The following is a 25,900-nucleotide window of genomic DNA, read 5'->3' on the forward strand; positions in this document are numbered from 1 at the left end:
CCAAACACGGCTCACGCGGTGACTTTCACGCGGACCTTTGCGGGAGCAGAACCAAGGCGCTGACCCAGCGGGAACCTTCCTGGGGCAGGGACATCTGTCCTCCCCTCGCAGTGCTTTGAGGGGGGTGCCTTTCCAGAGTGTGCGTCACTGAGGCTTTCTGGGAAGGGGCTGGAAAGGGGGGCCGGGCAGGTCCGTCATCGGAAAGGTCACCCCTTTGACAACGCACCTGCTATTTATCTGAGGCTGTTTTCTAACTGGGGGAGACACACACAGCCCCGGAAGGGGGCAAAGTTATTTTGTTTGTGGCTGGAACAAAACACAGTAGTCTGAATAAAATGGTGCGAACCAGGAAGCTGTGTGGCCTCGGGCAACTCACTTAACCTCTCTGAGCATTTGCAGAAGGGAGGTAACAGTTGCTTTGAGTGAGAGGATCACAGGAGATTGTAGCGTATCAAATGCCTCAGAAGGGGCTAGGGGTTGAACGAGTGATGTCTTTGTCTCTTCCCCGCTCCACCAGGTTGTCACGGAGACAAAGCCAAGAATTCTGGCAACATTGTTGAGGAATCCCAGGGTCCGGAGATCATTTCCCTTTTCTGACATTTTAGAGAGTTCCCCTCATCTCTCTTACTCAAAAAAAAAAAAAAAAGACTTTATAACGATCTAAAAATGAAAGTCAGGAATCAAACAATTTCAATAAAAAGGGAAGTGGTAGAAGAAAAAGTCGCAAATTGGGGGAAGAAGTCAGGTAGGAAGGAAGGAGATTAGGGAGAGTATGCAAACCCCCTTTATAAAGTGGAATTTGTCCAGCAACCTCACTCTTTATCCCCACAATACTGTTCTTCGGCCATGCCCGACGGACCTCCCCGTAGCAGAACGGGGTTGTTTGAGAAACTCTTCTCCTGCCGGCAGCTTCGCTCACCTCCTGGCCCAGAAGCCGGTGCGGAGACACCTGGGTCCTGGCGGACTCCCTGAGTCACAGGGGCTGCCCTGTGGGTGTCCGACCGCCTTGAGCATCCAAGGGGAAGCTTTGCAAATAATTAATGACACAATTAGCTCCTCGTCTTGCCACCGGGCAGCGGCCTGACCCTCTGGAAGTGCCCAGTTGGACTCTTGCCTGTCTGTGGTGGCTTGGAGGAGAAAAACAGTTTGAACTAAAACAAAACAGACACAGAAGTGAAAGCGAGGTGAGCCGAGAAGCCTGGCCTGTCCCCGTGGGCACCGTGACAGTGTCCAGAGCACCTGTGTGGGTTACTGTTGCCTCCTCCGTTCTCCCTGGGACCCCACGGGGTGGGCAGGGCGTTACAGTGTTGTTGCGCCCACTTTACAGATGAGAACACCGAGGCGGGAAGGCAAAACTGGGACTGCCCGCTCCCTCGACCTGGAAATAAACGCCGATGCTGTGGGCTGCCGCGCCAGCTCAGAGGCAGGGGGTTGTAGACAGAATCTGGATGGAGGGGGAGGAGTGTGTCACTTCGGCCGTAATTTGGGTGGGGGCTGGCCTGGCCAAGTGGGTGGGAAAGGGAGCTGGAGGAAGAGCTGCTTGCTGTCTGGGGGTGACTGTGGGACTGTACGTAAGTGGCCATCTTCGGGGGGCCTGCTTCTGTGAGACGGCCAGGCGGCACTGCAGCTGACAGGGCGGGGTGGTGGGGCCCTGATGGGAAGTGGAGCGGAGCCCCCACCTGCCTGGAGCTGGCTTCCAGAGCCCTGACCAGGTGCACCGTGGGCAGACGCAGCCCCTCGCACACCTGCTGCGCGCCGCTTGGCTGACTGGGGGCCTCTCAGGGATTCCCAGCAAGGGTTTGTGGGGTGCCGGTGGGCCAGGTGCTGGGGCGTCCCGGCTCTGAGGAAGGCTCACGCTCACCCAGATAAGAATTGGGGTGCAGGTGTGCCTGGGGTGCTTTGGGAGCACCTGGGACGGGCAGCTGGGGCAGAGGAAGGGTCTGGGAGAAGGGGCACCTGAGCCGGTCGGGCGTGGCCGAGTCCTGTGTCTCCGTGGCCGCTCCTGTGAAAATCCCTGACAGAGACGTTCACGCCCTGGGAGGCACCCGAGGGTGGGTGGGGAGAGGCATCAGAGCCAGAAGCCTCCCGCCAAAGTCACAGGCCTGAGCGAACGTGTGTGTCGTGAACGGCAGACACTGCTCAGTGGGGAGGGGGTGGGGCTCCGGGCCTGCTGCACACCTGCAGTGGGCAAAGCGGTCTGCACGGCAGAGACCACGGTCCCCGGGGTCACTCCCTCTCTTCCCCTTCCCGCACCCCAAACTCGTGGAGAAACACACGTTTGGTTGAGAGGGACAGGAGGTGGCTAGACGGAAGGCGGGTCACGGACCCCATGGGGCGCTGTGGGCTGACGGAGGAGAAGACAGCTTGGGCCCTGGGTGGCTTGCGTCCCGTGGGAGCGGCGGGGCTGGCACCCGGCTCAGACACCACTGCGGGGCTCCCCCACCCCTGAGCAGACAAGGAGGGCACTGCTCGGGAGGAGGGAGCAAGGCCAGACCCTGAGGACCGTGTGAGGATGAGTGAAGGGAGGGCTCACAACCGGTGCCCACCCTTGTCCCTCCTGCCGGGCCTGGTCAGGGGGCTGCCGGGAGCCCCCCACAGGCAGCCTCTGGTGGCGGCGGCCTCCGGCCCTCCCCTGTGCCCAGAAGAGCAACGGAGCAGCCTGTGGTCACCGGCCGAGAGCCAACGGGTCAGAGCCCAGGAGGGCCTGTAGGTGCAGGGCCGTTTCCCACCCCAGGAGCCAGGGCCAGATTCCTGGGCGTGAGGGCTGGGCCGTCACAGCGGGTCCTCGAAGGGGTCCCCTGCGTGGCCTCAAGCTCTGCTGAGACATCTTGATGTTCTTCCTCAGCTTTGGACGAGGGGTGCACGTTTTCATTTTGGACCGCTTGTTTAAAATGTGAGACGGTGGACAGAGGCCCCCTGGGCTCCCAGCCTCTGCTCTGGGTCCCCTCCTCCTCCTCCTCCTCCAGTCCTTTGGGCCTGTTTCATAGCAGACAAAGGCCAAACTGGAGGTTATGATCCCGGTTCGCCCTGTTGTTTGTTTAGGGCAGCTTCTCCCTGAAGTCTGAGTGGGGCGCCTGACCCGGGCGGAGCGGCAGCCTGGGGACGGGGCTGAGCCGGGAGTATTGGCCGTCACAGGCCAGGGGAGCCTTGGAATCCGGTTCAGATACACACACAGCGTCAGGGACGCTGCCCGGCTTCTCCCTGGCCCGTGGGTCGCTCCTGCCCCGCGCCTCCCACGGGTGCCAGTCGTCCTGGCGTGCTCTGAGGGGTGCGTGGAGTGTGGACGGCGGGGATGGGCCGGCTGTGGCTGAAGATGTCTTGGCTGGTGTTCGCCCGGCTGTGCCACTCACTCGCTCGGTGACTTCTGCCACTTCCAGCACAAAGAGGGCCGGCGTTTCATTGTTACGGGGTTTTCCCTCCCTCTGCCGATCTCTCTCCTCGGTCTCTGAGTAGCTGAGCGCCTGTGAGTCAGGGACAAGGGGCAGCAACTGTCCAGAGCGGCTTCGGAACACCGGGCGTCTCCAGGCCGCTCTGGGGCTGTAAGAACCAACCTTCCCATGCCCCCTCCCCCCCCATTCTGGATGTTTTCTGGTTCTTTCCTCCTGAACTGCTCTGAGTGAATCGGGCAGGAGACCCCACCTCTTACAGAATGAGATCAGGGCTGTTTCAGACATCAGCAGAAATCGCTGCCCTGCATTCAGCCAGAGCAAAGCCAAAACTAGTGCTTATTGACCCAAAAGTGCCGTCGCCTTAGGATTTTTGTGGCTGGGTTCCCTGCACACCTACAAACCTGAGGTGCTGCCCAAAACACCTCACTCTGGTCTTCAGTGGGCTCAGCCACCCAGCACAGAGTCAAGGTGAAGCCATGTGTCTCCAGCCCACCCTGGGGCCCCTTACCTGCTTGGCAGGTAATCAGCTCGGTGGTGCTGTTTTCCTTTCAAGTGCTCTAAGAGCAGAATTCCCACCCCCGTCTAGAAGTTTTCAGCTGGTCTGATGTGACCCATGGGAGAACCTTGTGTTGCCTGGTAGGTGAGCTGAAAGGGGCGTCTGCCCAGCCCCAACACGTCCCCGGCGTCCTGGGGTCCTGATGGGTCAGCTGTGCAGCTTGCTGAGGCTATTGAGAACCTTCCGGTGGGCGGGGGTTGGGAGGTGCGGGGCAGGTAGAAAGCCAGAGCTGAGAGGGACCAACTCTTTCGCACGGGATACTTCCAGGTTATTGGGCTACCCTCCTTCCCTGCCTTGTCACCTGTCATAGCTAGGGGGCGGGGGGCATCCGTATCTGAGGGCCGTGACTCCCTCCAGCGGGGGGCTCAGCAGGAGACTGTCGGCCCAACCAGCCCTCACCCACAGCCCAGGAAGCAGCTGCCAGTCAGAGGGGGGTTGGTGCCTGGTCAGGGCCATCAGACAGGAACTGACCATCTGACGTCTGGTCACCACTCCCTGGCCCTATGACACAAGTCTTCTTGTCCTCTGTTGCCACCGTGTCTACAAATGACAGGTGAAATGACACATGGTGTTGGGGGGCAGGGTCCCTCTCTTTTTCCCCGTCGTGTGTCTCTGCTCCCATAGGCTGGACACGGTGGGGAGTGGGTCGCCCTGCAGGCCCCTTTCCCAGGCCTGGCCCTGGCCCTGGCCCTGGCCCCGGAGGTGCCTTTCCTGTGTGGTGTTTGGTGGCCACGAGGCGCTGCCTGGGCCCTGCTGTGTAAAACCCACGGGAAAAACCCCCGTGGGCTGCTGCTGCCGCCAGCAGTGAAGTCCCCGGCGTGCGAGCCCGCCTCCTCGGTGGAAGATTCCACCGCCCTGCGCCGCGCAGGGCGGCCACGGGACGGAGGCTGCCGTGGCCTCGGCCACGTGGGGCCCCTTTCACGGTGCAGAAACGCTTGCTCACAGAGGAGCCGGGGAAAGGTGGGCTGAGCAGAACGTGCCCGTTTACTCTGAGCTCAGCGGCGTTGGGAGGGTCTGGGGTCCCCTACCAGAGGCCGCCCAGCACCCCTCTCCGCGCTGGACCCCTGGCTCCGAAGAGAGTCCCAGGATCTCGAGGTTTCCCAGCGCCCGATGTCCCTGCTGGACAGCAGCCTCCCTGTTCTCACGCTGTTATGTTCTCTCCTGCCTCCCGTCCCAGGGGCGCGGGTCCCGGGCTCAGCGTGTCCCCACCGGTCTCTGGAGAGCTGCGTCCCGACAGGGTGGGGCTGACCCAGCCCAAGGCGCCATGGTCTTTATTCCAGTAACGGCAACAGCACCCCTGCCCAGCTGCAGACGGACAGCCCCCGGAATAAGCTTAGAGACCCCTCTCCCTGAGCACAGCGCTAAGACTCCCCCACAGACACCCCCAGTCTGCTGCTGGCTCTGTCTGCTGCTGCTGCTGTCAGGGGAACCTGTGTTGTTCCCATTTTACAGCGGAGATCATGGCTCTGCCAGCAGGTCCGTCGGGAACTGGTTGAGGTTCGTTGGTGGGAGCGGGTGGGGCCAGGACCCAGGACCCAGGCCCAGGTGGGCCCGCTGCCCGCTCACCACGCCCACCCCTCAGCCTCATCTCCCACCAGATCCGGTCCCAACTGCTGTAGTTCCCTGTCTTGGGCCTCTGTTCCCATAAGCCCCCTCCCCGCCAGGAGCCAGTGATGTCTTCTTTCTTCTTCCCAGTCTCCCCCAAACGACCTCCGACCTCCACCGAGTACGGCCTCGGGGCCTCCCTCCCCTGCAGGCTCGGCTCCTCCCTGGCCCTGGGACAGGTCTCCTCTGGCCCTCTGTGGCCACCGCGTCTGTGACACACGGCAGCGGGGCACAGGGGCCCTCTCTAACCTTCCCCTGAGTGGCCTTAGTTGTTGGGATGTGGGAGGTCATTGTCCAGAGTCCCAGAGTGTCCGTCCGTCAGTCAGTCCGAGGAGGCTGGTGGACCAGCTGTCCACCCCTCACTAGACAGGTGAGGAAACTGAGGCATGAAGAAAGACCGTGTGGGTTTAGCTGCCCCCTGATGGGGCGGCATGGGATGAGGTGGGCCCTGGGTGCCAAGTGCCCTGCCCTGCCCCCACCCCACCCCTGGACCCATGAGACCCCCATCCCCCTGGGCTCGGTTGCCAGAGGTGACCAGGCAGGTGGTGGCCGGCTGCATACTTTTCCTCTGGATCCACCTTAACGTGTCGCCCCTTGCGTCCACCCAGCCCCGCTGGGCTCATCTCACGGAGTCAGGTTTTTCCATTGTTGCCTCGGCATTGTCTGCCCTGATTGTTTGTGCAGCCTTCTGGGCGCTGAGATAAGAAATACCTCGCCTTCCTTGGCCTTCTTTGGTGATCTCCATCAGCAGGATCTAGGAAAAACACCCTCGTCAGTAAAGGCCCAGCCCTGCTGTCACATGGCCTGGAGGCGCTGGCCTCGCTTCAGACAGACCAGGTCGTGGCCGTGGGTCGGGAGAGGGCTTCCGGGATGGGCATAGAAATTCCCAGGTTCAGGAGGGAAGCGTTGTTCTCCTTACACAGCTTTTAGCTTGAAAACTTGGTGGCAGAAGCAGTCAGTCTCAACAAAGAGAGAAAAAGCAAACGAAGCTGCATTAACCTTGATTTCAGCTTGGCTCCACAGCTGGAGTCTGTCCGGCCCCCTCCAGGCAGCTGCTGACCGCTATGGGGCAGGGGGTGAGGAGACGCACCTTCAGGGTCCCTGTCGGGGCAGGACCCCCCTCACCCCCTCGTGCAGAATCCCCCGTCTTGTAGCCCAGAGCCTCGTGGCCTGGACTCAGGGCGTGCCGGTCAGGGATCCACTTTCTCAAAAATTCCAGATCCTTCTCGGTTCAGTTCTCATTGCCCCCAACTGGGACTCACGTGTTTGGGGCCACCTAATCTTTTTTTTTGGGGGGGGGGACTTAATCTTCATCTCTACAGCCTGTTTTTATTGAAGTTAACTTTGGAGTGTTTTTTTCTAGAGACGTGTTTATTGCTGGGGGAGAGAAGGGTTTAAAAAAATTTTTTTTCTTTCATTAACCCTTGAGAGAGGGGAAGGCAGGGAGAAAGAAAGGGAGAGAATCAGTGATATGAGAAACATTGACAGATGTCCCTCACTAGAGCGATGAGGAAACGGAGGCCCCGAGAAGGCTGTGGGGGTTCAGTTTAGTTGCTCCCTGATGTGGTGGTGGCATGAGACGGGGTCACCTGCTTGGAGAGCACTCTTCCCCCCGCCCCCCCCCAAACCTGTAAGACCCTCATCCCCAAAGGTCCCTTTGCTTCTGGGCGTTGTGCTCGGCCTTTGCAAAGACCCCTCCGACAGGGGCGAGGCCCCTCTCGCCCTGTGGCCACGGGCAGCGCGTTGCCCTGCTCTGAATCTCTCCTGACCGGGAAGCGGTTCTCTTGCTAACGTAGAGCTTTTCGTTTGCTTGTTTCTAGAGCAAATCATGGAGGAAAATAAAGAACATGGTGCACTGGTCTCCCTTCGTCATGTCCTTCAAGAAGAAGTACCCCTGGATCCAGCTGGCAGGACATGCAGGTAGCCCTGGGGACATGCAGCCTCCCGGGGAGCTGCCCAGCACATTGGCCGGAGCAGGGGCAGGGGTGGGGGGCGGAACCTGGCGCCGGACACTCCTGGTGGTGCAAGTGTCCAGAACGAGTTGTCTCTGAGAGTCGACAGTGGCCGTGGCAGCCACACTTTCGAGAGGCAGCCGTAAGTGCCACCTTGAAAACACACACAAGGACCATCCCTTCCCCAGAACACGCAACCGCCCCCTCCCGTCGCTGTCTCTTGCAGCGTCCTCCCCTGTCTCTTCAGTTGACCTCAGTGAGACCTGGGAAGTCCTAGATCTCAGAGCTGGCCTGCCGCGTGTTGTCTCGGACAGAGAGGCGAGACCAGCTCTCTCACTGAACATCTGCTGTAGCCCCTCATCGCCAGGGGTCACAGCATTAACGAAAGTGTACTTGGGGCGTGCACTTCAAAGGAGTGGGTGCCAGTCCTAGCCCCCCACACACTGACTGCAACTCCGAGGCTCCCCAGCTTCCCCCACCCCAGACCCCTCCTCTGGAGAAGGAGGGGCACCAAGACCGGGTGGAGTGCCGGGTGCAGGGGGCCAGGGCGCCAGGTCGGCCACGTGGTCTCCAGTTCACTGAGTGACAGGGAAGAGGCGCACCTGGGGCCGAAGCCTCGGCGCTGTCCAGTCCCGAGGAACACACATGGGGGCCCTTTGGTGTGCTGTCCTCCAAGGGCATTCCAGGGGCCGCCCGCGGACTTGGCCTTCATTACTTCAGGCCAGCACAGGGTCCAGCATTTCTTTTATGTCCCCGTCCACCTTGGCCCAGCCCCAGGTTCGTGGATGCACACACTTCCTAAGTCCTCACCTGAGGTCGTGGCTGCTCAGAAGGAGCACAGCGGGGCGGGGGGGGGGGGGGGGGGGGGGGGGGGGGAGGTGCAGCCCCGGACTCCACCCCTCAGCCACTCTCCCTGTCCTGGCATGGAGCCAGACCCTGTTGGGGTTTCTCCTGAGGCCAGAGACACCTTTGTTGCCCAGGAAGCAGGGTTGAGGATGCGGGGCCGGTGGCAGTAGTGACACAAAGAGGAGTGAGTGCGCCAGCCTTGGCCCCGAGGCTCACAGCCCTGCTGCCCCTCCAGGGCACCGGTGCCCCTCCATCTGCAGAGGAGGGGCCTGGGGTCAGGGAAGCTGGGGAACCTCGGAGTTGCAGTCAGTGCGTGGGGGGCTAGGACTTGCACCCACTCTTTTAAAGTGCATGGTCCACAGCGGAGCCCAGGGCCCACCTCCAGCCCTACGCTTATTAGCAAGCCCCGAACCACCCCCAAAGGAGACAGGCACTGTCACCGAGGGGGCCGTCCCGGGTGGAGTGGTCACCAAGGGCCTCCTGTCCTCTTGCCCTGCAGGGAGTTTCAAGGCGGCGGCCAACGGCCGGATCCTGAAGAAGCACTGTGAGTCGGAGCAGCGCTGCCTGGACCGGCTGATGGCCGACGTGCTGAAGCCCTACGTGCCGGCCTACCACGGGGACGTGGTGAAGGACGGCGAGCGCTACAACCAGATGGACGACCTGCTGGCCGACTTTGACTCGCCGTGCGTGATGGACTGCAAGATGGGCGTCAGGTGAGCCAGGCGCTGCCGCCGCCACCTCGGAGCAGTCGCCGGGCGTTGGGTGGGACTGCCGGACCCCCCCAGCCCCCGCCCAGCCATCTCACATGTCGTGCAGAGGGGACAGGGACCCTGGCTTTGCCCCGATGGCCCCCTCCCTTCTCTGTTGAGCTGGGGTGGGGCAGGAGCCAGTGGCTGGTGGGGCCGGGCTTGCTGCTGCGTGCCCCCAGGAGACAGAGCTGGGGAACAGGCCGTCCTGTCGGCCGGGGGTTGGGGGGTGTTTGCTGGGGGTAGCAAGAAGGTAGCCTCCTGTTCCGTGAGTTTTTAGGGGCCATTGGAGCAGGGGCTCTCCCCATTGCCCCCACACCCTGCCCTTCGCCAGGGAGTGGGGAGGGAGCTGGTTAGTAGGGCATGTCAGTTTGTCAGCAAAGACGTGGCCTGCGTATGAGTGCAATAGAGGAGGGAGCCCAGGCCCTTGCGAGGCCCTGACCACACACACCAGCGGGCACCCACCGAGGACTGGGGCTCGGGGTGACCCAGCTCGGAGCAGGGTGCTCCAGAGCCCGGGGTAAAGCGCCTTGGGTACTTGGGCTTGTGTGTGGGATTGGGACCCCACCCCCACCCCAGACTCAGGCTCACCTTCATGTCCTCTCCGGAGACATAAGCAGGACAGGACCCGGGAGGGAAGGAGGGGCAGGAGACCAGGCAGGAGGAGACGGGGTGCTGGGCGATAAGAGGTGGAGGCCCTGAGACCCCACCACAGGAGGGCCGGACAGACTCAGGGCTCCCCAGCCCCCCACCCCCAGCAGGCCAGGCTTTGAGAAGCAGAGCCCAGAGCAGGAGCTTGTCTGCACTGGATGGTGTAAGCAGTTTGATTTCTAATGAAAGGAGGTTGGGAAAGATGAGAGGGAGCGGGAGAGAGCACGACAGAGAAAGAGTCACACACAGACAGAGAGAGAGACACACACACAGAAAAGCCAGGAGGCCAAGGCCCCGGTTTCCCTTCTCTCCGTGCCCCTCCCGGGAGCTGTGTCCTGGATTCTGACCCTGCCCTCGGACCCCTGGTCCCTTGGCACCGCACCCAGGGCAGGGATGGGGGCAGGGAGTCCAGGTCTCACTCTTCACCCTTACCCTGTCCCCGCCTCCCTCCAGGGCCCGCACCAGCCCCAGCCCACAGGGAGGAGACCGAAGGTCCCTCCAGCCACCCCTTGGCCCCTGCTCTTCCCCAGAGGCTTATTTCTGTCCCAGGAAGCGCCCTTACCCCTCGGTGCACCAGGATGCGCCCTCAAGGGGAAGCATATAAATAATCCGTTGGTGTTCACTCAGAACGTGGCCAAAAAAAGTAGGCCCTGTGGGAAGAGCACATAGCCGGTCAGTCCCGAAAAGCTGCCCGGGGCACCAGCCTGTCCCTTGGGAGGCCGCTGGGGACCGGAGCCTGCCTCCTCCACTCAGGGCTGCCCCGTCCCCCTGCCTCCTGCCGCTTCCGCCCCACTGCACCCAAGGGCTCTCAGGAGGGACCCTGAGCAAGGCTGGTTCCCGTGTGACCCTGTCCCGGGCAGGGGTGGGGGGCAGAGGGAGTGGGGTGTGAGAGGGGCTCTTGTGCAGAGAAGGGGTGGGTCTCTCCAGAACCAGCCCCCGCCTGCTCTGCCCTCCCTGCCTCCCCGTGGGTTCGTCTGTGCTCCGAGCGCGTGCTGGGTGCTCCTCGGGGCCTCCCTGTGGCTGAGCTTTCACGCCTGAGGTCAGGGCCGGGTGTCCAGCAGCAGCGCGGCCCTCATTTGCTGCAGGGCCCCCCCACCCCGCCACAGGTCCAGCCCGGGCTTCACCCTAAACTTGCCGAGGGGGCTCTGTGGGCCCGGTGGGCCCTGCACCCCAGCTGGGGCTGTGACGCTTTCCACCGGCATCGGTCCAGACGCCTTGGGCTCACGGCCTCTCCTGAGGCCCCCAGTCCACAGTCGCCCCCGGAGCGTGGCCTGTGCTTGGCAGAGGAGGGAGGCGGAGCCTGCAGACTGAGGCCCGGGCATGCGGGCCTGAGACCTGCCACAGGGCAGGGGTGGAAGGGCCGGCAGGCCAGCCCAGCCCCCAGCACAGGAGGAGTCTGTACGGTCCCAAACTAGAGGCGTCTCGGGACCCTGGTCCCACACAGACACACTGCTCTGGGGAGCTTTCTTAGCTGTGACCCTGTGAACTGGGGTGTGTGACCAGCTCTGGAAGCCAGCCATGCCTTTCAGACATCCAGACCAGGGCCTGGGGGCGGAGACCAGCACCGTCTCCAGGACCCTCACCCTGGCAGGAGCTGTAGGTGGCTGTGGCATGTCACCTGTGGGCTCTCCACTCCGCCCCCCCCCCCCCCGCCCCAAAGCCTCACCCCCACACCATAGGAGGCGGAGGTTTGACCTTCCCGGGGAGGCGGAGGAACAGATGGCAGGGGGGCGTGAGTCAACCCCTGCACTGTCCTGCTGAGGAACTCCGGCGGGCATCCTTGCGCAGCCCCTGTCCCCTCCCCCGGAGGGGGGGGGGAGCAGCTCCGCCCAGACCGAGCCGCCTGGGCCCTTCCTGGAAAAAGCCCTGTGTGACCAGGGGATTGACAGGGAGGCCTGCTTCCTGTTTGAGGAGCCACTGAGAGCTCTTTGCAGAAGTGCAGCCACCCACCACCCTGCAGCCCGCAGTGCACAGGGAGCCCCGGGTGCCTGCTGCTTGCCCAGCGACGCTGCACACGCACAGCCCCGCATGCTCAGCTCCATGCAGGCGCCTCCCGTACCGAAGCTCGCCCTCACGGATTTGGCTGTACACGCACTGTAGTGTGCTCACATGTGTGGGCGTGGGCCCAGGTGTGTGTGTGTGCGAGTGCCCCGCCAAGGGCCCACAGCGCCCCGTACACTCTTTGTCCTTTCTGGAAGGTTCTAAATGACCAGGCCCAAGTTCACACGCAAGGATTTGGGTATTTCTCTTCTATCAGCCGATACAGTGGTTTCTGAAAACGTTATCTTTTAAAGACGCCGTGAACTTGACGGTCAGTCTGTGCTGGGTCCCAAGCCAGCAGCTTGGAGGTGTCAGGGGGAGTGTGGAGCGAGGCCCTGGGGACGAGCAGCAGAGAGTGGGGGCCCGGCCCGTCGTCACAGCCGGCCGCCTGTGGGCAGCTCCCGCCCACACAGGGCCTGGCGAACAGAACTTCCCTCTGCTGCAAGTCACGCTGCACATTTCTGTCTCGTGAAGGGTCACGGGCGGCAGCTCAGCCCACTGGGTCGGGGGGAGGGGGGGGCAGTTTAAAATAGAGCAGGAAGGGGCCGCAGGGTACAGAGACCTTAGCCTTGGCCAGGCCTTCCTGGTGGTCTTGGGATGAAGCTGATGATGGGGTGGGGGAGGCCACCAGGACCCGCGATTCAGCCTTGGGCAGCTGAAATCATGTACTGTCCCTGCCCCTGTTACCCCACCCGTGTCCTGGGGACCCCGCCGGGTCAGCCGGCAGGCCCAGCCTGCTCGTGCAAGAGCAGGGCCGTGAGTCGTGCAGTGGACACGTTTTCTCTGGCTTTTCGGGCTCAGGGCTGAGGAGGTGAGGGCTGGGCTGAAGCCGGGTGTCCACGGGCAAGAGGAGCCGGGGGCGTCTTTGACACAGCAGAGGCCACGGAGCCCCAGGCTCCCCTCCCTGCGGGGGCTGCCCTCCTCCAAACTGTGTCCCCTCGAGAGGCCCCCTTCTGGCCTGACCTCTGTACTCAGGGTTTCCCGTCTGGAGACAGCCACAGACCTTTCAGCCCCCCAGGCTGCCTGAGAACTGGGGTGGGGGGGGGCACAGAACGAGCTCTCCGACCTGCTCGGGTGCCGGCTGCAGAAGCTCTCATTTTGTGCAAGGGGCCCAGGCAGCTGAGGAGGGACAGTGGGGTGGGGCCCTGAAGCACCCTGCCTGTGGCCCCCTGGTGCTGGGCCAGGAGGCCAGAGTCAGCTCAGGGGGCCGGCTCACCCAGGGTGGGCGAGCGCTCAGCCCGGGCTGCAGCCTGCTCCTGACTGAGAGCAGGGATGGCCTTGCTGGGTGTGGTCCAGCCAGCCCTCAGGGGCTCTTCCTGCTGGCGGAGCCCCACTGGCTGGCACGGAGGGAAGGGGGCAGGTTAGTCTGGCCAGCTGGTCTGGCCCACAGCCCTCACGTGGCCTCCCCTCCCACACAGGACCTACCTGGAAGAGGAGCTCACCAAGGCCCGGAAGAAGCCCAGCCTCCGGAAGGACATGTACCTGAAGATGGTCGAGGTGGATCCCGAGGCCCCGACCGAGGAGGAGAGGGCCCAGCGGGCCGTGACCAAGCCGCGGTACATGCAGTGGAGGGAGACCATCAGCTCGACCGCCACCCTGGGGTTCAGGATTGAAGGCATCAAGGTGAGGCCCCCCGGGCCGCCCAGCTGCTGGGCGGAGAAGGGGGGATGGGGGCTTGGGCTCCACCAGCACAGCACCCACCTCAGGAGTCTCAGGACCCTGCAGAGGCCCAGGGTGAGGGCAGCCAGCCCCGGGGACAGACAGACATTTGGAGAAGTTGTCCTGTATTCCTCAGTCTGGGGACAGGCAGGATGGCAGTGTCGGGGCCGGGCCCTTAGGACAGGCCTGCCTTCCACGTCTGCCAGCGCTCAGTCCCCTGCTGAGGACCCCACCCCTGTAGTCCGAGCATACCGGGCACCGAGAGAAACCCCCCTCCTTGGACCCAGCAACCAGGACGGGTTGTGCGACGCAGACCGGAGCAGGGGCTCGCTAGCCATCTTTGATGATCAGGCCACGCCCCTCGCTCTGCCCAGGCCACGCCCCTCGCTCTGCCCAGGCAGGCGGGGCCGAGCACTGCTCAGGTCCCCAGACAACTCTGGGGAGGCTGCCCCGGAGCCTCTCCGACTTCAGGCCCACCTCATTCTCTCCTTCCCTCTGGGGCCTCCCGATGCTTTTCCTGTCCCCCCTCCCTTGCTGTGAGGTGTGAAGAGCCAGCTCAGACACGTGCTCACCCCGAGGAGCAGGGCAGTGAGGCCCCAGGCCCCGCGGGGTCTCGGGCGGCCATCCCTCCAGAGCCGGTGGCGGTGGTCCCTGTAGCATTCTTCAGTCTCTGTGGTCTGTTCATTCATTCTTGTGGTCCAGCCGTGGAGTCAGGGCTGGGCAGCCCAAGCAAGCTGAAGCCAGGGCGGGCTCCGCAGCCTCATTCAGATGACATTTCAGTGTGAGGTTCTGCCGTCAGCGGTGGCACCTCACCTCCCGGGGAAAGGATTCACCCTCCCCCGGGACAGCTGCTCTTCGAGCTCTGGGCTAAGAACGCCATTTGCCCGCTCCCCACCCCCCAACCTGTCTTCCCAAACCAGCTTTGCTGTTTCACACCCAGCCCTCAGACGGGGTGCCAGCTACTCACCCCTCCTGCTCCTCTTCTTGCTCATTTTCCTTTATCCACTTTTCCCTGCGCTTCTCCCTCGCAGGTTGGATGGTCTGGCCTCTGTCCCTGGGCTGGCCCCCCGCCTTCCCCTCCCCCACCCCCATCCAGGGAATGCCCTGCAGAGGCCCCCATGGGAGAGGCCGCCTCTGTCCATGCCAGGGCCGGGTCCCCCCTGTCTCCTCAGAGGCAGCCGCGGGCTGTCCCTAACCCCCACCACGCTGGTGGCGCTCAGGCCCAAGTGCGGGACTCCCACAGCCCTCCTCTCTCATCCCTTGTCCCAAAGAACTGGTTTCCTCTTAGAGGAGAGTGAGCTCCCCGGGCCGCCCGGAACAGCATGGAACAGAGGGACGAGGCCCGAGGAAACGGAGCCGCCTCACATGCTGGACAGACTGGGCAGCAGAGGCGGGCGGGCAGTATTGTTTCATGGCTTTCAGGGGTCCTACATGGAAGGTCTTAAATTACCAGGGGACTCCAGCAGAACTGGGGGGCAGGAGTGCAGCTCTCTGGTGAACAAGGGTGCCGTGGACAGCAGGGGCCCCCTGGCTCTCGGTTCCGGGGCCAGGCCCCTCGGGGAAGCCACGGCCTGTGCTCTCCTTCAGCCCCACCGCACACACGCAGGAGGGCGCTGGCCCCAGGGCCCAGGACAAGCTGCCCTCCGCTGTGCCGCCTGGTCAGCTGCCCTGGGCCTGGGGGTGCAGGCACGGAGCCCCAGGTCAGGCCTGGGCTCTGGACAGCTTCCTCAGACCCCTGGGTTGGGGAACGGAGGGCCTGCCCCCCCCCACCAAAACCTCTCTGCTGACCCCTCCTGGGTTTGCCTCTTTAGAAAGAAGATGGCTCTGTGAACCGAGACTTCAAGAAGACCAAAACGCGGGAGCAGGTCATCGAGGCCTTCAGAGAGTTCACTAAAGGGAACCAGAACATCTTGGTGAGTCAGGGCCCCGCCAGGAAGCCGGCCGTGGGGTCTCGGGCAGCAGTGCGGTGCCCACTCTGCAGAGCCAGGCCACAGTGGCTGTGGCCACGTTGCCCACGCGGAACCCGAACCCGGCCCCACACTTCCCCTTGGAAGGTGCAGAGGAAGGTCATGTGGACGCTGGCCCGTTCTGTGGGCAAACAGGGACGCGCGGTGAGTGCTCACTCACTCTTTCCCTCGCTGCCAGCCTCGAGGCTCCCCAGAGCAGTTCCGGTCTTACGAGCAATCCTTTCCATCACCGGGTTTCCTTAGCAACCCCGTCTGCCCAGTGATGTGCCGCGTGCTCATCCCAGCCTCAAAGCAGCCGCTGGAGGGGGTGGACACCCTCACCCCCATTCCACAGATGAGGAAGCTGTGAGGTCAGGGACACACAGCTAGGACAGGGCGGAAGGAGCCGGGATTCACCCAGACGGGCCGGGGGCCTGCTGGGCCCTGCACCCCGATCCTCCAGGCCAGGCGGGGCCTCCACCAGGCCATGAGGCTGAGTGAGGGAGGTGTGCCGGGTGGGGAGAGTCATAGCAGCCTCCCTGGGAAGGACCTGCCAGCTGTCTCTGAGCCTGGAGGTGGGGGCGGCAGGAGTTCATGACAAAGTGACTCCCTTCCCCACCACCATAGCAGACAGGCTGGACAGACACTCTGACCCCTGGGGTCAGGACCCTGATCCTCCCAGTGGATGCAGGGTGCACCATGCCTCTGCACCCCATGGGCAGGGTGCCTGGGCATACCACACACACGGGCCCCTGCCCGAGAGAAGCACCTTCTCCTGAGCCAGCTACCAGGGCTGCCGAGCAGGGAGGGTGGATCAGACGCTTTTTCTCCAAGGACACCTGGCGCTGGCTGGAACTGGGGATTCTCTCTCCTTGCCTTTTCCCCTGGGGAGCCTTCCCTTGGCCCCTAGCAAGCACCGGGTCATGGGGCATCTCCCTGACTCACACACAGCCTGAGCCTGGGGGTGCCGGGACACCAGCTGCTCAGCAAAGCCTGCTCAGAATGCGTGCTTCCCGCACCCTGTGGGAGAGGTTTATTGTACGTGCTGGGCTCCAGGCTGGCCCTGCTACAGAGAGGCACCGAGGGACCATGTGTGCCTGTGTGCCCCGGGCATCCCCAGCCATCCCCGGGGGAGGTGGGCACCCCCGGGGCCAGCACAGTTAACCGGGTTTGGAGGGCTCCGTGGAGAGACCCCTGGCAGAGATATCTGTGGCTCCCCCACTTTGAACTTTCAAAAGTCGGGGCACTGAAGTTTGTCTTCAGGAAGATGCCATGGCAACAGGGCTCCTAAGATGCTGCATTCCCGAATAAACTTAACCCTTGTGGGAGGAGCTCCTGGAGGCCGCACAGATGCTTGGGAACTGGCCCCCCACCCCCATCCCTCCTGCTCACCGAGCAGTGTGGGCTGGACAGGGCTCGGGCCGAGCCCCGCCACCACGCCCCCTCGTTTCTCGATGAGGAAGCTGGGGTGCACTGTCAGGGCATAGGCTCCCTCCCCCTGACGCTCAGGGGCAATGCTAAGGGCCAAATGGCTCGAAATCCCCCACCACCCCAGTCCCAAATGTTTAAAAATCTGGTCATCCTTCCATTCCCAGACTGCCTACCGGGACCGGCTGAAGGACATTCGGGCCACCCTCGAAGTTTCTCCCTTCTTCAAGAGCCACGAGGTGGGTGTCGGGCTGTTGCCATCCCCTGCAGAGGGCTGCACCCAGTGTGGCTGGCCACGTCCTTCGGGCCCTTCAGGCCTGTCCCCGGGGCTGTGCGCAAGCCTCCCCAGCCCACAGACCTGTCCGCTCCCAAAGCCCAAGGGGCCTTTCCGGAATGACTGCAGCCAGAGGCGGGCCCTCTGGGATCCGGCCCTGGCCTCTCCTGCAGGACCCAAGTCGTAACACATCTGTGCCAGGAGCCCTGAGATGGCCGCCTGGGACTGTCCTGCCTGAGACCTGGGGTCACACCCTGTTCGTTCTCCCACCCAGCCAAGGCGTGGCTGTGGTCTGAAACCCGGAAAGTGTGCAGGCCGGAGCTCAGAGTGGGGAGGGAGCGGTCAGCAGCCTGCCCTCTGGGACTTCCTCCCTGCCACTGCCCCCCGCAGAAGGGCAGCTGCTGTCCTCTGCCCCCCACCCCCCGACCCTGGTGGCCCTGGCGGCTCTCCATGGGCTTTGCCGCCCAGGTGAGAACGGGGTGGGGCGGACCGGCAGGCTCCGGGCTTCCCCGGAGTGACCTCATCCCCCGTCTCATTCATGTCAGGCCTCAGGTTTTCCAGGTCCCCTCAGGAGCCGGGTGGCTGTGTGGCGGGTGGGGGCGGGGGTCCGAGCAGCACCCCCTCCTCATCGTCCCGCTCCCCTACAGGTCATCGGCAGCTCGCTCCTCTTCATCCACGACAAGAAGGAACAGGCCAAGGTGTGGATGATCGACTTTGGGAAGACCACGCCCCTGCCGGAGGGCCAGACGCTGCGGCACGACGTCCCCTGGCAGGAAGGCAACCGGGAGGACGGCTACCTCTCGGGCCTGAACAACCTCGTCGACATCCTGTCCGAAATGTGCCAAGGCCCGCGCGCCCCCTAGCCTGCGCCGCCTGCGCCCACCTCGCCCTGTTCCCGGCCGCTCCCCTCCCCTCCCCCTCTTCTTCCCTTCTCCTCCTCCGTTCTTCTTTCTCATCTGCCTGGGTGCGCACCCCAGAACTGACCCTCCCAAGCTGCACTACAAGACACTTTGTAGAAGAGGAGATGAGACTTTCTGGTGATTTTCCTGACTGAGGGGCTTTAGCACTGGGACTTCCACTTCTCTCTGTACATAGGGTCTCCTGGAGGAGCAGTGCCCACCCCCGCAGCAGGCTCCGCTGCCTGCCTGGGAGGTTAGTTGGGTTTAGATCTGGGTGGAGGCGCAGGTGGCCCTGTAGTCCCGTCCGGAGCCTCTGGGCGGGCTCCCCGTTGGGGCCTGCTGCCCCCTGCTGGCCAGTGCTGTCAGCGCCGCTGCCCGGCACAGCCCGTTTCTGCCCTCCCCTCCCAGCTTGGTGGGGGGGCGCTGTGTAAGAGCCCACGTTCCTGCAGGTGCCTGGTGCCAGGCTTTCTCGTGGTTAGAGCACAGAATCCCTGGGCACCGCATGTAGGCCACGAGCAGAGCACCCCCTGATTAGCAGCCCAGGTGGTCCAGAGATGCGTGCTGGCCTTGATGGACCTTGTAGGGTCTGGTGTTGGGAACTTCCAGCTTCGGCCCAGACCCAGGAGGGAGCCCGGAGGAGGCCAGAGCCCCCTTGGCTGTGCCCTCTGACGTTGGCCTCCCCCGTGGGTGTGGGTGGGAGCCGAGGCCTTTCATCTTGACCACTGCCCTCAAATTCAGAGAGCCTCTGCAGCCCTGAGCTGCCAGGGCCGCAGCCACTGCCCGAGCCACTGCGCCTGCCACGCCCCACCTGGATCTTGCTGTGACAAGGCCAGGGGGTGGGGGGAGCAGCATGGGGCACAGGCAGCCCCCAGGGTGGGAGAGACAGAGCCTACGTGGGGCACTCCTCTCAAGCACCCCACCTCTCTCACCACCTTGCTGACACTCAGTTGCCTGGCCTGTGCCAGAGGCCCAGGCTCCCCAGCAGGTGCGGGCAGGGCTTCAGGCTGGCGCTCTGCAGGGAGGAAGCGGGAGGGGGCTGACTTCCTGGCCCCGGTTTTTCCCCTGAGATAAGTCCTACAGCCCGAGGGGCTCAGGCCCGTGTTTCCCGACGTAGTGTGCACAGTTTCCGGAGTCCACGGTGGGCACCGGGGGTCCCCAGGCCTCTCTTTCTGGAGCCTCTGCATTGTTTGAAGGTTCCAAGGTTCACAGGGAACCAGCTGTAAGCCTTACTCTCATTGCAAAGCAAGTAAGTCTGTGTTGTTAAGAGGAATGTAGAATTTGCATGACTGAAAAGACAGGATTCCAGCTGCGGCCACTTGGAGCGGTGCCCCCCAGGGACCCCCCCTTTGTTGTTGAAGGAGATTTGGGGACCAGGCCAGGAAGCAGTTGGGGCCAGTTGCTCCCTAGGGAGCTGCTTCAGGGACACTGTGGAGACAGTGTGTGCCCAGGTGCGTGTGCCTGGGGGGACCAGTCCAGAGAAAGGGCTTCCTAGGCCACCTCCCTGTCACCCCAGGGTCTGGGGGAACTGTCAGCTCGCCCATGTGACACATGTGTTTCCCCTTTCATGCTGGGTGAGTGACGGTTGGTGGGGGCGGAGGGTGGGACACGAGGGTGTGTGAGTTCAGAATTTTAAAAGGAAATCACGTTTCAACTTCCGGGCTCTTGTTCAAAACAGTGGTGACCTCCTGTGCGGGCTGACTTGCTGAAGGTCACAGCCCCGCCCCTGCGGAGCAGGAGAGGCCTTGTGACAGCATGTGACCCTGGAAGGCAGGAGCCGGGGCCCTGTGTGCACCCGTGGGCTAGAGGGACCCCACCCTGGTGGTTTGTGGGCAGCTCCCTGCAGGGAGCGATGTCGTCAGTTTAGACGTCAGGGTCCTACAACTGTGGGCTGTCCAACAGCTGCCTTCCTGCCATCTGTGGAAACAGTTCACTAAAGCAAATTAATGCTACGAACAAAAAGGACACAGGACCAGCTTCACCTACTTCCAGAGAACAAACAAGCACTTTAAGCAAGCAACGGGTTGCTTGCAAACGACGTGCTAATAAGCAAATGATTTGTTTGTTGAAGGAGACCCATTGGGGCTTCCTCCGGGCAATCCTTTGCTTTGGGGTTGGTTACATTTATATTCGAAAGTGGCATCTTTTTAGGGTTATTCTATTACTTAGGGTTTTGGGTTTTGTATTTACTGACCTAGTTCCCTTCTTCCACACCTCCTCTCTCTGCCCTTTTCCCCTTTGACCTTTCACCCTCCTTGTGTGGATCCTGGAATGGCATTTTCTAAGACCCCAGCCGAAGCTGTCCAAAAGGCTTCCCCACCCAGCCCCCGTCCGGCAGGGCCTCCTAGGACCCCCAGCCGTGCAGGTTCCGGGAGGGTGGGCGTGTGTACTGCCCTGTCCTTGCGCTGCCCCCTCCCCCGCCCCCAGCCCGCCCCTGCCACCCGTGCGATCCCGGTGTTCAGTACTGCTTAGCCCTTGAGGGAGTTTTCTCAACTGCTTGTCCCAGACTTGCCTTTAGTGTCATGTAAGAGGTTTTTAAGTTATATTTATTTTGTTGGGTTTTTTTTTTAATTGCACAAAACACTAAGACTGAGAGGCTGGACTCTGTTTCTCCTCTACAGCTCTGCCTTCTTTCCGAACTTCCTGTCCTATCGGGTGGAAAGAGCCTGGAGGCAGCCTGGTGCCCCCCCCCCCGCCCCCTCCCCAGGTGGACTCTTGCCTCTGTTCGCTGTATTTAGCTTTGAGTTTTTCGCATCCATCCGGTCCACCCTTGTGTGTACAGAACCCAGGCCCCTTCCCAGGAAGATGCAGAGCGCTCACCTGAGCCAGTGCCTTCTGTTCCGGAGGGGAGGGCTCCCCAGAGGGTCCCCCCGCCCTCCACGCTTGTCTCCCTGCGACACCTGGGAGAAAACCGAACTGTTAAAAACCCCGCACAGTGCCTGTCAGACTGCAGACGCTCTGTTCCTTCCTGAATAAAGGCCTGGAGACCACGGTGCTGTCTGCAGTGTGGTCCTTCCCCCCAAGCCCTGGAGAAATGACTGGGGGCTGGGGTAGGGGGGGCTCTTGGGAAGCTGGAGGACGGGGTGGGGGCCATCGTGACTGCCTCCCCACCTTGAGGAATGGGGTCAGATTGGGTAATGTTTTGATCTGCAACGGATTTAAAGCACTCTTCAAAGCTCGTCTTTTCCATAAAACCTTCGCATAGTAGCTCAGGGACATTGAACAGCCACAAAGAAAGGCTTCCCCCCGGCACCCCCACCCCCACCCCCAGGCTGGGAGAGGCCCTGCAGCCTCTGGTGGGGAGGGTGTTCACGTTTGTAGTCCCCCCTTTCCTAATCTTCATCCGAGGATATATTTATTGGCTAGGGAGAGAGGGAAACATCGATGGGTTGCCTCCTGTACACGCCCCAGCCTGGGATCGAACCTGCAACCTAGGCACGTGCCCCGACCTGGAACTGAACCCGAGATCCTTTGGTGTACGGCGGGGCAACCCTCCAACCGGCTGATCCACCGGGCCAGGGCCTATGATCCCCTTTTATCTCCAGATCAACTCGGTGAACACTGCTGTGTCGTCCCCATTTTAGAGATGGGGAAGCCGAGGCTTTGCAAGTTCAAACACCTTTGCCTGGGTAATAAGAGTGGGAAGCAGGGACTCACATCCAGGTGCTGCCTGGGTCCCTAAACCGATTCCGTCTCCCTCCCGCCCCGGGGAATGTGGGGAGGGCACGAGCTCATGTTCTCTCCGCCCGGGTCCCAGGCACCAAGCGTGGGCTTGGCCCAAGCAGCCGCCCGGAGAGGGTCTGGCGCCCCGACCAGCGGTGCCTGGCTGGTCTGACGAGGAAGACGGCTGAAAGGAGGGGCGTCCGCAGCACATCGAAGACGTGCCACCGCCTGCCACCCCCTCCCCAGCTCTGTACCTCGGGGGGCTTCACACGCAGAATTCTGTGTTTGGGGGGCAGGCGTGTCCTTGTCATTTTGAAACATTGTAAAAAAGCCGCAAAGCCTTTGCACTGTCTGTCCCTTCTGCCGGGGTGTGCCCTTCCGGTTGCCACGCAGTAAGTGTGGGAACTTCAGATTCTCCCCTCTGTGTCTCACTCCTGCTGCAGGCCCGGCAGCTGGCTCTGTGGGTCCCACCAGGCTCCCCCTGGACCCACCCAGGCTCGTGCCTGTGTGGCCGGGGCGTCTGGGGGCGTGAGAGCCCGGGCTCACACCCGGCACCAATGGCAGACGGGAACCGGTGATCTGTCTTGCCTTACCCTCCCAGCCCACAGCTGGATGCAGCCTCCCTGGCTTTGCAGAGGATGGTCCCGTGAGGTTGAGCTGCCAGCTGCACTTGGTGGGCCCTCCTTGGGTCACTGTGCTTGTATCAGGGCTCCCAGGCCCTGCCCCTCACATCCACTTAGGGTTGCCCCCCCCCCAACAAAGCAGCAGGAGACAAGCCACCTCTCAGATGGCACACTGGGGACCGGAGCAGTTACCATCCCGTAGGCCGTGGCTCAGGTGCTGCTGCTGTAAAAAAGGGGTCTCTGACCCCCTCCCCACCTTCCAGCCAGAGCAAGGCGCCCCCCCTAGCCACCCTGCTCCAGCACCCCGTCTCATCTACCCGTCACATGCCTTCTCGGTGTTCTCGGCCACCTGTGGGACTTGGGGTCCGTCTCCTCCACTGGGACATTGTCCCCGAAGGCGAGGGCTGGACCCTGTAACTTGTTTCTGCAGCGTCTCCCAGTGCCGCACGCGTGTGTGACAGATGCTTAGTAAGTGCTGGTCGGCCGGGGCGGCTGGGCGCCCTCGGTGGCCACGGCAGTCGGGTGCACAGGCGCCCCGTCCTAGGCGGGAGGACCAACCCTGCTTGGCGCGGGCTCCCGCGATCTCGTCCTGCTGCCGTCCCTTCTCTGGGTCTACCTAGATGGTGTCACTGCCGGTGACCGGCCAGCAGAGGCGCTTCGCAAACGCTTCCCCCACTGGGCGAGCCTCACTCCCTCTGCACTTCACAGTCCTCTCCTCTGTGGGTGCCCCCCCCCCCGCTGACCCCAGGCCTTGCGGTCACCCCCAACGGTGTGCAGCCCCCTGCCCATTAAACACGGCCCCTTGTGCTCGCCCAGGCTCCCCTGCCCAGCCTTCTGGGCCCACTCGCCCGGCTGACAATGCTTCAAGCCTCCAACAATCCCCCCAGCACCTCTGCCCCCCTCTTTCCCCTCCCTGAACCGACCGGCTTTCCGAACAGGCACCACCTTAGAACTAGGGCCCACCTGGGTTTTAAATAGAGCTTTACTGGGAGCAACCACACTCATTTCTGTGGCTGCTTTCGACTAAAATAGCAGAGGAGAGGAGTTGCCAGGGGCCACCAGCTGCAAGGCCTGACACATTTACTCTCCGGCCTTTTATAGAAAAGTGCCCCGACCCCTGCCTTACAATTATGGCAACCGCTGAGGAAGAATTACGACCTGCCAGCCCCCACACCAGGTGGCTTAAGGCTAGGGAGTTTCATCCTTATAAAAACTCTGTTGGGTGAGCTTTGTTAGCCCCATTTGGTGTGTAAGAAAGCAGAGGCACAGAGAGGGTGAGTGATGTACCTAAGATCACACAGCTGGTAAGCAGCCACCCCAGGCTCTGAACCAAGGCTCAAGATCTTTCCAGACCCTGTGTGACTGAGTCTTCTAAGAGCAGGGTGGGGCGGGGCCCACGGCCGCCTCCCGAGATCGTTGGGACAGCCTGTTGTGAAGCCATGAGTCTTAGTTTTGGCGACTGGAAACCTGACCAGGCCCTGAGGGTGGCGATCCCAAACAGAGGTGGCCTTCTGCTGGGGCTGGGGCTGGGGCTGGGGCTGGGGCTGGGCTGCAGAGACCCGGCCTTGACTCTGGCCCCCAACACCAACAGCCAGTGCGGGGGCGCGGGGGTGGGGTGGGGACCCTGGATCAGCAGCTCTCCGGCACAGTGTGTTCTTGGCTCCGTGTGACCCTGCAGGGAAGTGCAGCCCACGCAGGCCTCTGTTCCCTCAGAGTCGGGTGACTCGCAGACACCCAGATGCACTCGTCCCCTCCCGCCCCCGCCCCCGCCCTGCAACAGCCTGAAGAATCAAGCTCACTTGCCAGCTCGCAGGCTGGCTCACATACCCTTCCACAGAAAAACGGAAAACGCACCCCGGTGCTCGCAAACACCCAGAAATGGCGTGCCTGTCGTTTTCCCCTCTGTGCTGTGACAGCTGTGGCCTGCTCCTGGCATTTAGTGTGCCCCCCCCACCCCCTGCGCACAGGCCTGAGGTGACAAATTCAGCCGAGGAGTGAGGAAGGGAATGCCAGATGCCCAGCCGAGAGGAGGAGAGGAGGAATGTCACCCTTGAGCAAGGTGGGAGGGCTTGCAGGTACTTTTCACACCAGCAAAAACACTAGTTCGCTGTGATGCGAGCAACAATAACACAGAAAAGGGAAGTGCTTCCCCGATAGGTGCCTGTCTCCGGTCGCTTGGGCTGCCTTCACAACAGACCACAGGCCGGTGGCTCACACAGCAGAAATGTGTTTCTCACAGCTCAGGGGGCCGGAAGCGTGAGATTGAGCTCTGGCGGGGTTTGGTCTCTGGGGAGACCCTCTTTCTGGCTCTCAGATGGCCACTTCCTCATGGTGTCCTCCCCCCCGCAGAGAGAGAGAGAGGGACCCTAGTGTCTTCCCTTTGTCTCCTAAAGGCACCAGCCCTACCCAGTTAAGGCCCCATCTTTATGACCTCCCTTAACCTTTCTCAGGCCCTCACAGGCCCCATCTGCAAACACCATCACTTTGGGGGGCAGGGCTTCAACATGGACATTGGGGGGGGCGTGGGGGCGGGAAACACAAACATTCAGCCCCTCACAGTGCCCCCTCTTGCTAACTAAACATCACAGACTGTCTCCAACTCCGCCTCCCCTCCCCTAACTTCTCCCAACCTTGTGAATGAGTAAAGCAGTTTTGGGGTGTGAAGGTGGGCGTGGGGTGCAATGCTAATGTCTGTGGTTTTCTATGTGGCGACATGTATTTGGGTTATTTTAAAAATAGTTTCTGCAAATCATGGGCACACGGTATCAGGCTGAGACAATTTGCTGTCGCCAGCAGCCCTGTTTAATTTCCATGGGGAAAAAAAAATGCCCAGTTTTGTCTTGCCTTCTGAGAACACGTGCTGGAGAGAAAGCAGGAGATAGGGGACCCCGTCAGGGGAGGCTGCCCCCTTCTGGACAGTCGTGTGCATTACAAGGTACTGAAACAAGGTAGGTAAGGTCATTTTTTAAAAATATATTTTATTGATTATGCTATTACCGTTGTCCCATTTCCCCCCTTTATTTGCCTCTGCCCTGCACACCCCCTCCCACCTACATTCCCCCCCTTTAGTTCATGTCCATGGGTCATACATATAAGTTCTTTGGCTTCTACATTTCCTATACTATTCTTACTCTCCCCCCGTCTATTTTCTACCCACCATCTATGCTACTTATTCTCTGTACCTTTTCCCCCTCTCTCCCCCTCCCATTCCCCTGCTGATAACCCTCCATGTGATCTCCATTTCTGTGATTCTGTTCCTGTTCTAGTTATTTGCTTGGTTTGTTTTTATTTTTGTTTTAGGTGTGGTTGTTGATAACTGTGAGTTTGCTGCCTTTTTACTGTTCATATTTTTTATCTTCTTTTTCTTAGATAAGTCCCTTCGACATTTCATAAAATAAGGGCTTGGTGATGATGAACTCCTTTCACTTGACCTTATCTGAGAAGCACTTTATCTGCCCTTCCATCCTAAATGAAAGTTTTGCTGGATAGAGCAATCTTAGATGGAGGTCCTTGCCTTTCATGACTTGGAATACTTCTTGCCAGCCCCTTCTTGCCTGCAAGGTCTCTTATGAGAAATCAGCTGACAGTCTGATGGGAACTCCTTTGTAGGTGACTGTCCCCTTATC

General features: G+C 61.7%; 1 protein-coding gene across 3 annotated transcripts in view; it reads left to right on the forward strand.

Moving 5' to 3' along the window:
- ITPKB (inositol-trisphosphate 3-kinase B) overlaps positions 1-25,900 on the forward strand; it is a 102,354-nt gene that overhangs the window by 73,764 nt on the left and 2,690 nt on the right. For 2 of the 3 annotated variants that reach the window (XM_028531281.2, XM_036016101.1), the window contains exons 3-8: positions 7,371-7,470; positions 8,848-9,061; positions 13,204-13,408; positions 15,256-15,357; positions 16,986-17,057; positions 17,740-20,980. In XM_028531281.2, coding sequence (XP_028387082.1) covers positions 7,371-7,470; positions 8,848-9,061; positions 13,204-13,408; positions 15,256-15,357; positions 16,986-17,057; positions 17,740-17,955 — 909 coding nt within the window. In that variant the 3' untranslated portion in view covers positions 17,956-20,980. Of the gene's footprint in view, positions 1-7,370; positions 7,471-8,847; positions 9,062-13,203; positions 13,409-15,255; positions 15,358-16,985; positions 17,058-17,739; positions 20,981-25,900 lie in introns of those variants that run through there. The other variant, XR_004900816.1, reaches the window with a different exon arrangement.

The sequence above is a fragment of the Phyllostomus discolor genome, chromosome 15 (genome assembly GCF_004126475.2).
Source record: "Phyllostomus discolor isolate MPI-MPIP mPhyDis1 chromosome 15, mPhyDis1.pri.v3, whole genome shotgun sequence".
NCBI classification, from domain to species: Eukaryota; Metazoa; Chordata; class Mammalia; order Chiroptera; family Phyllostomidae; genus Phyllostomus; species Phyllostomus discolor.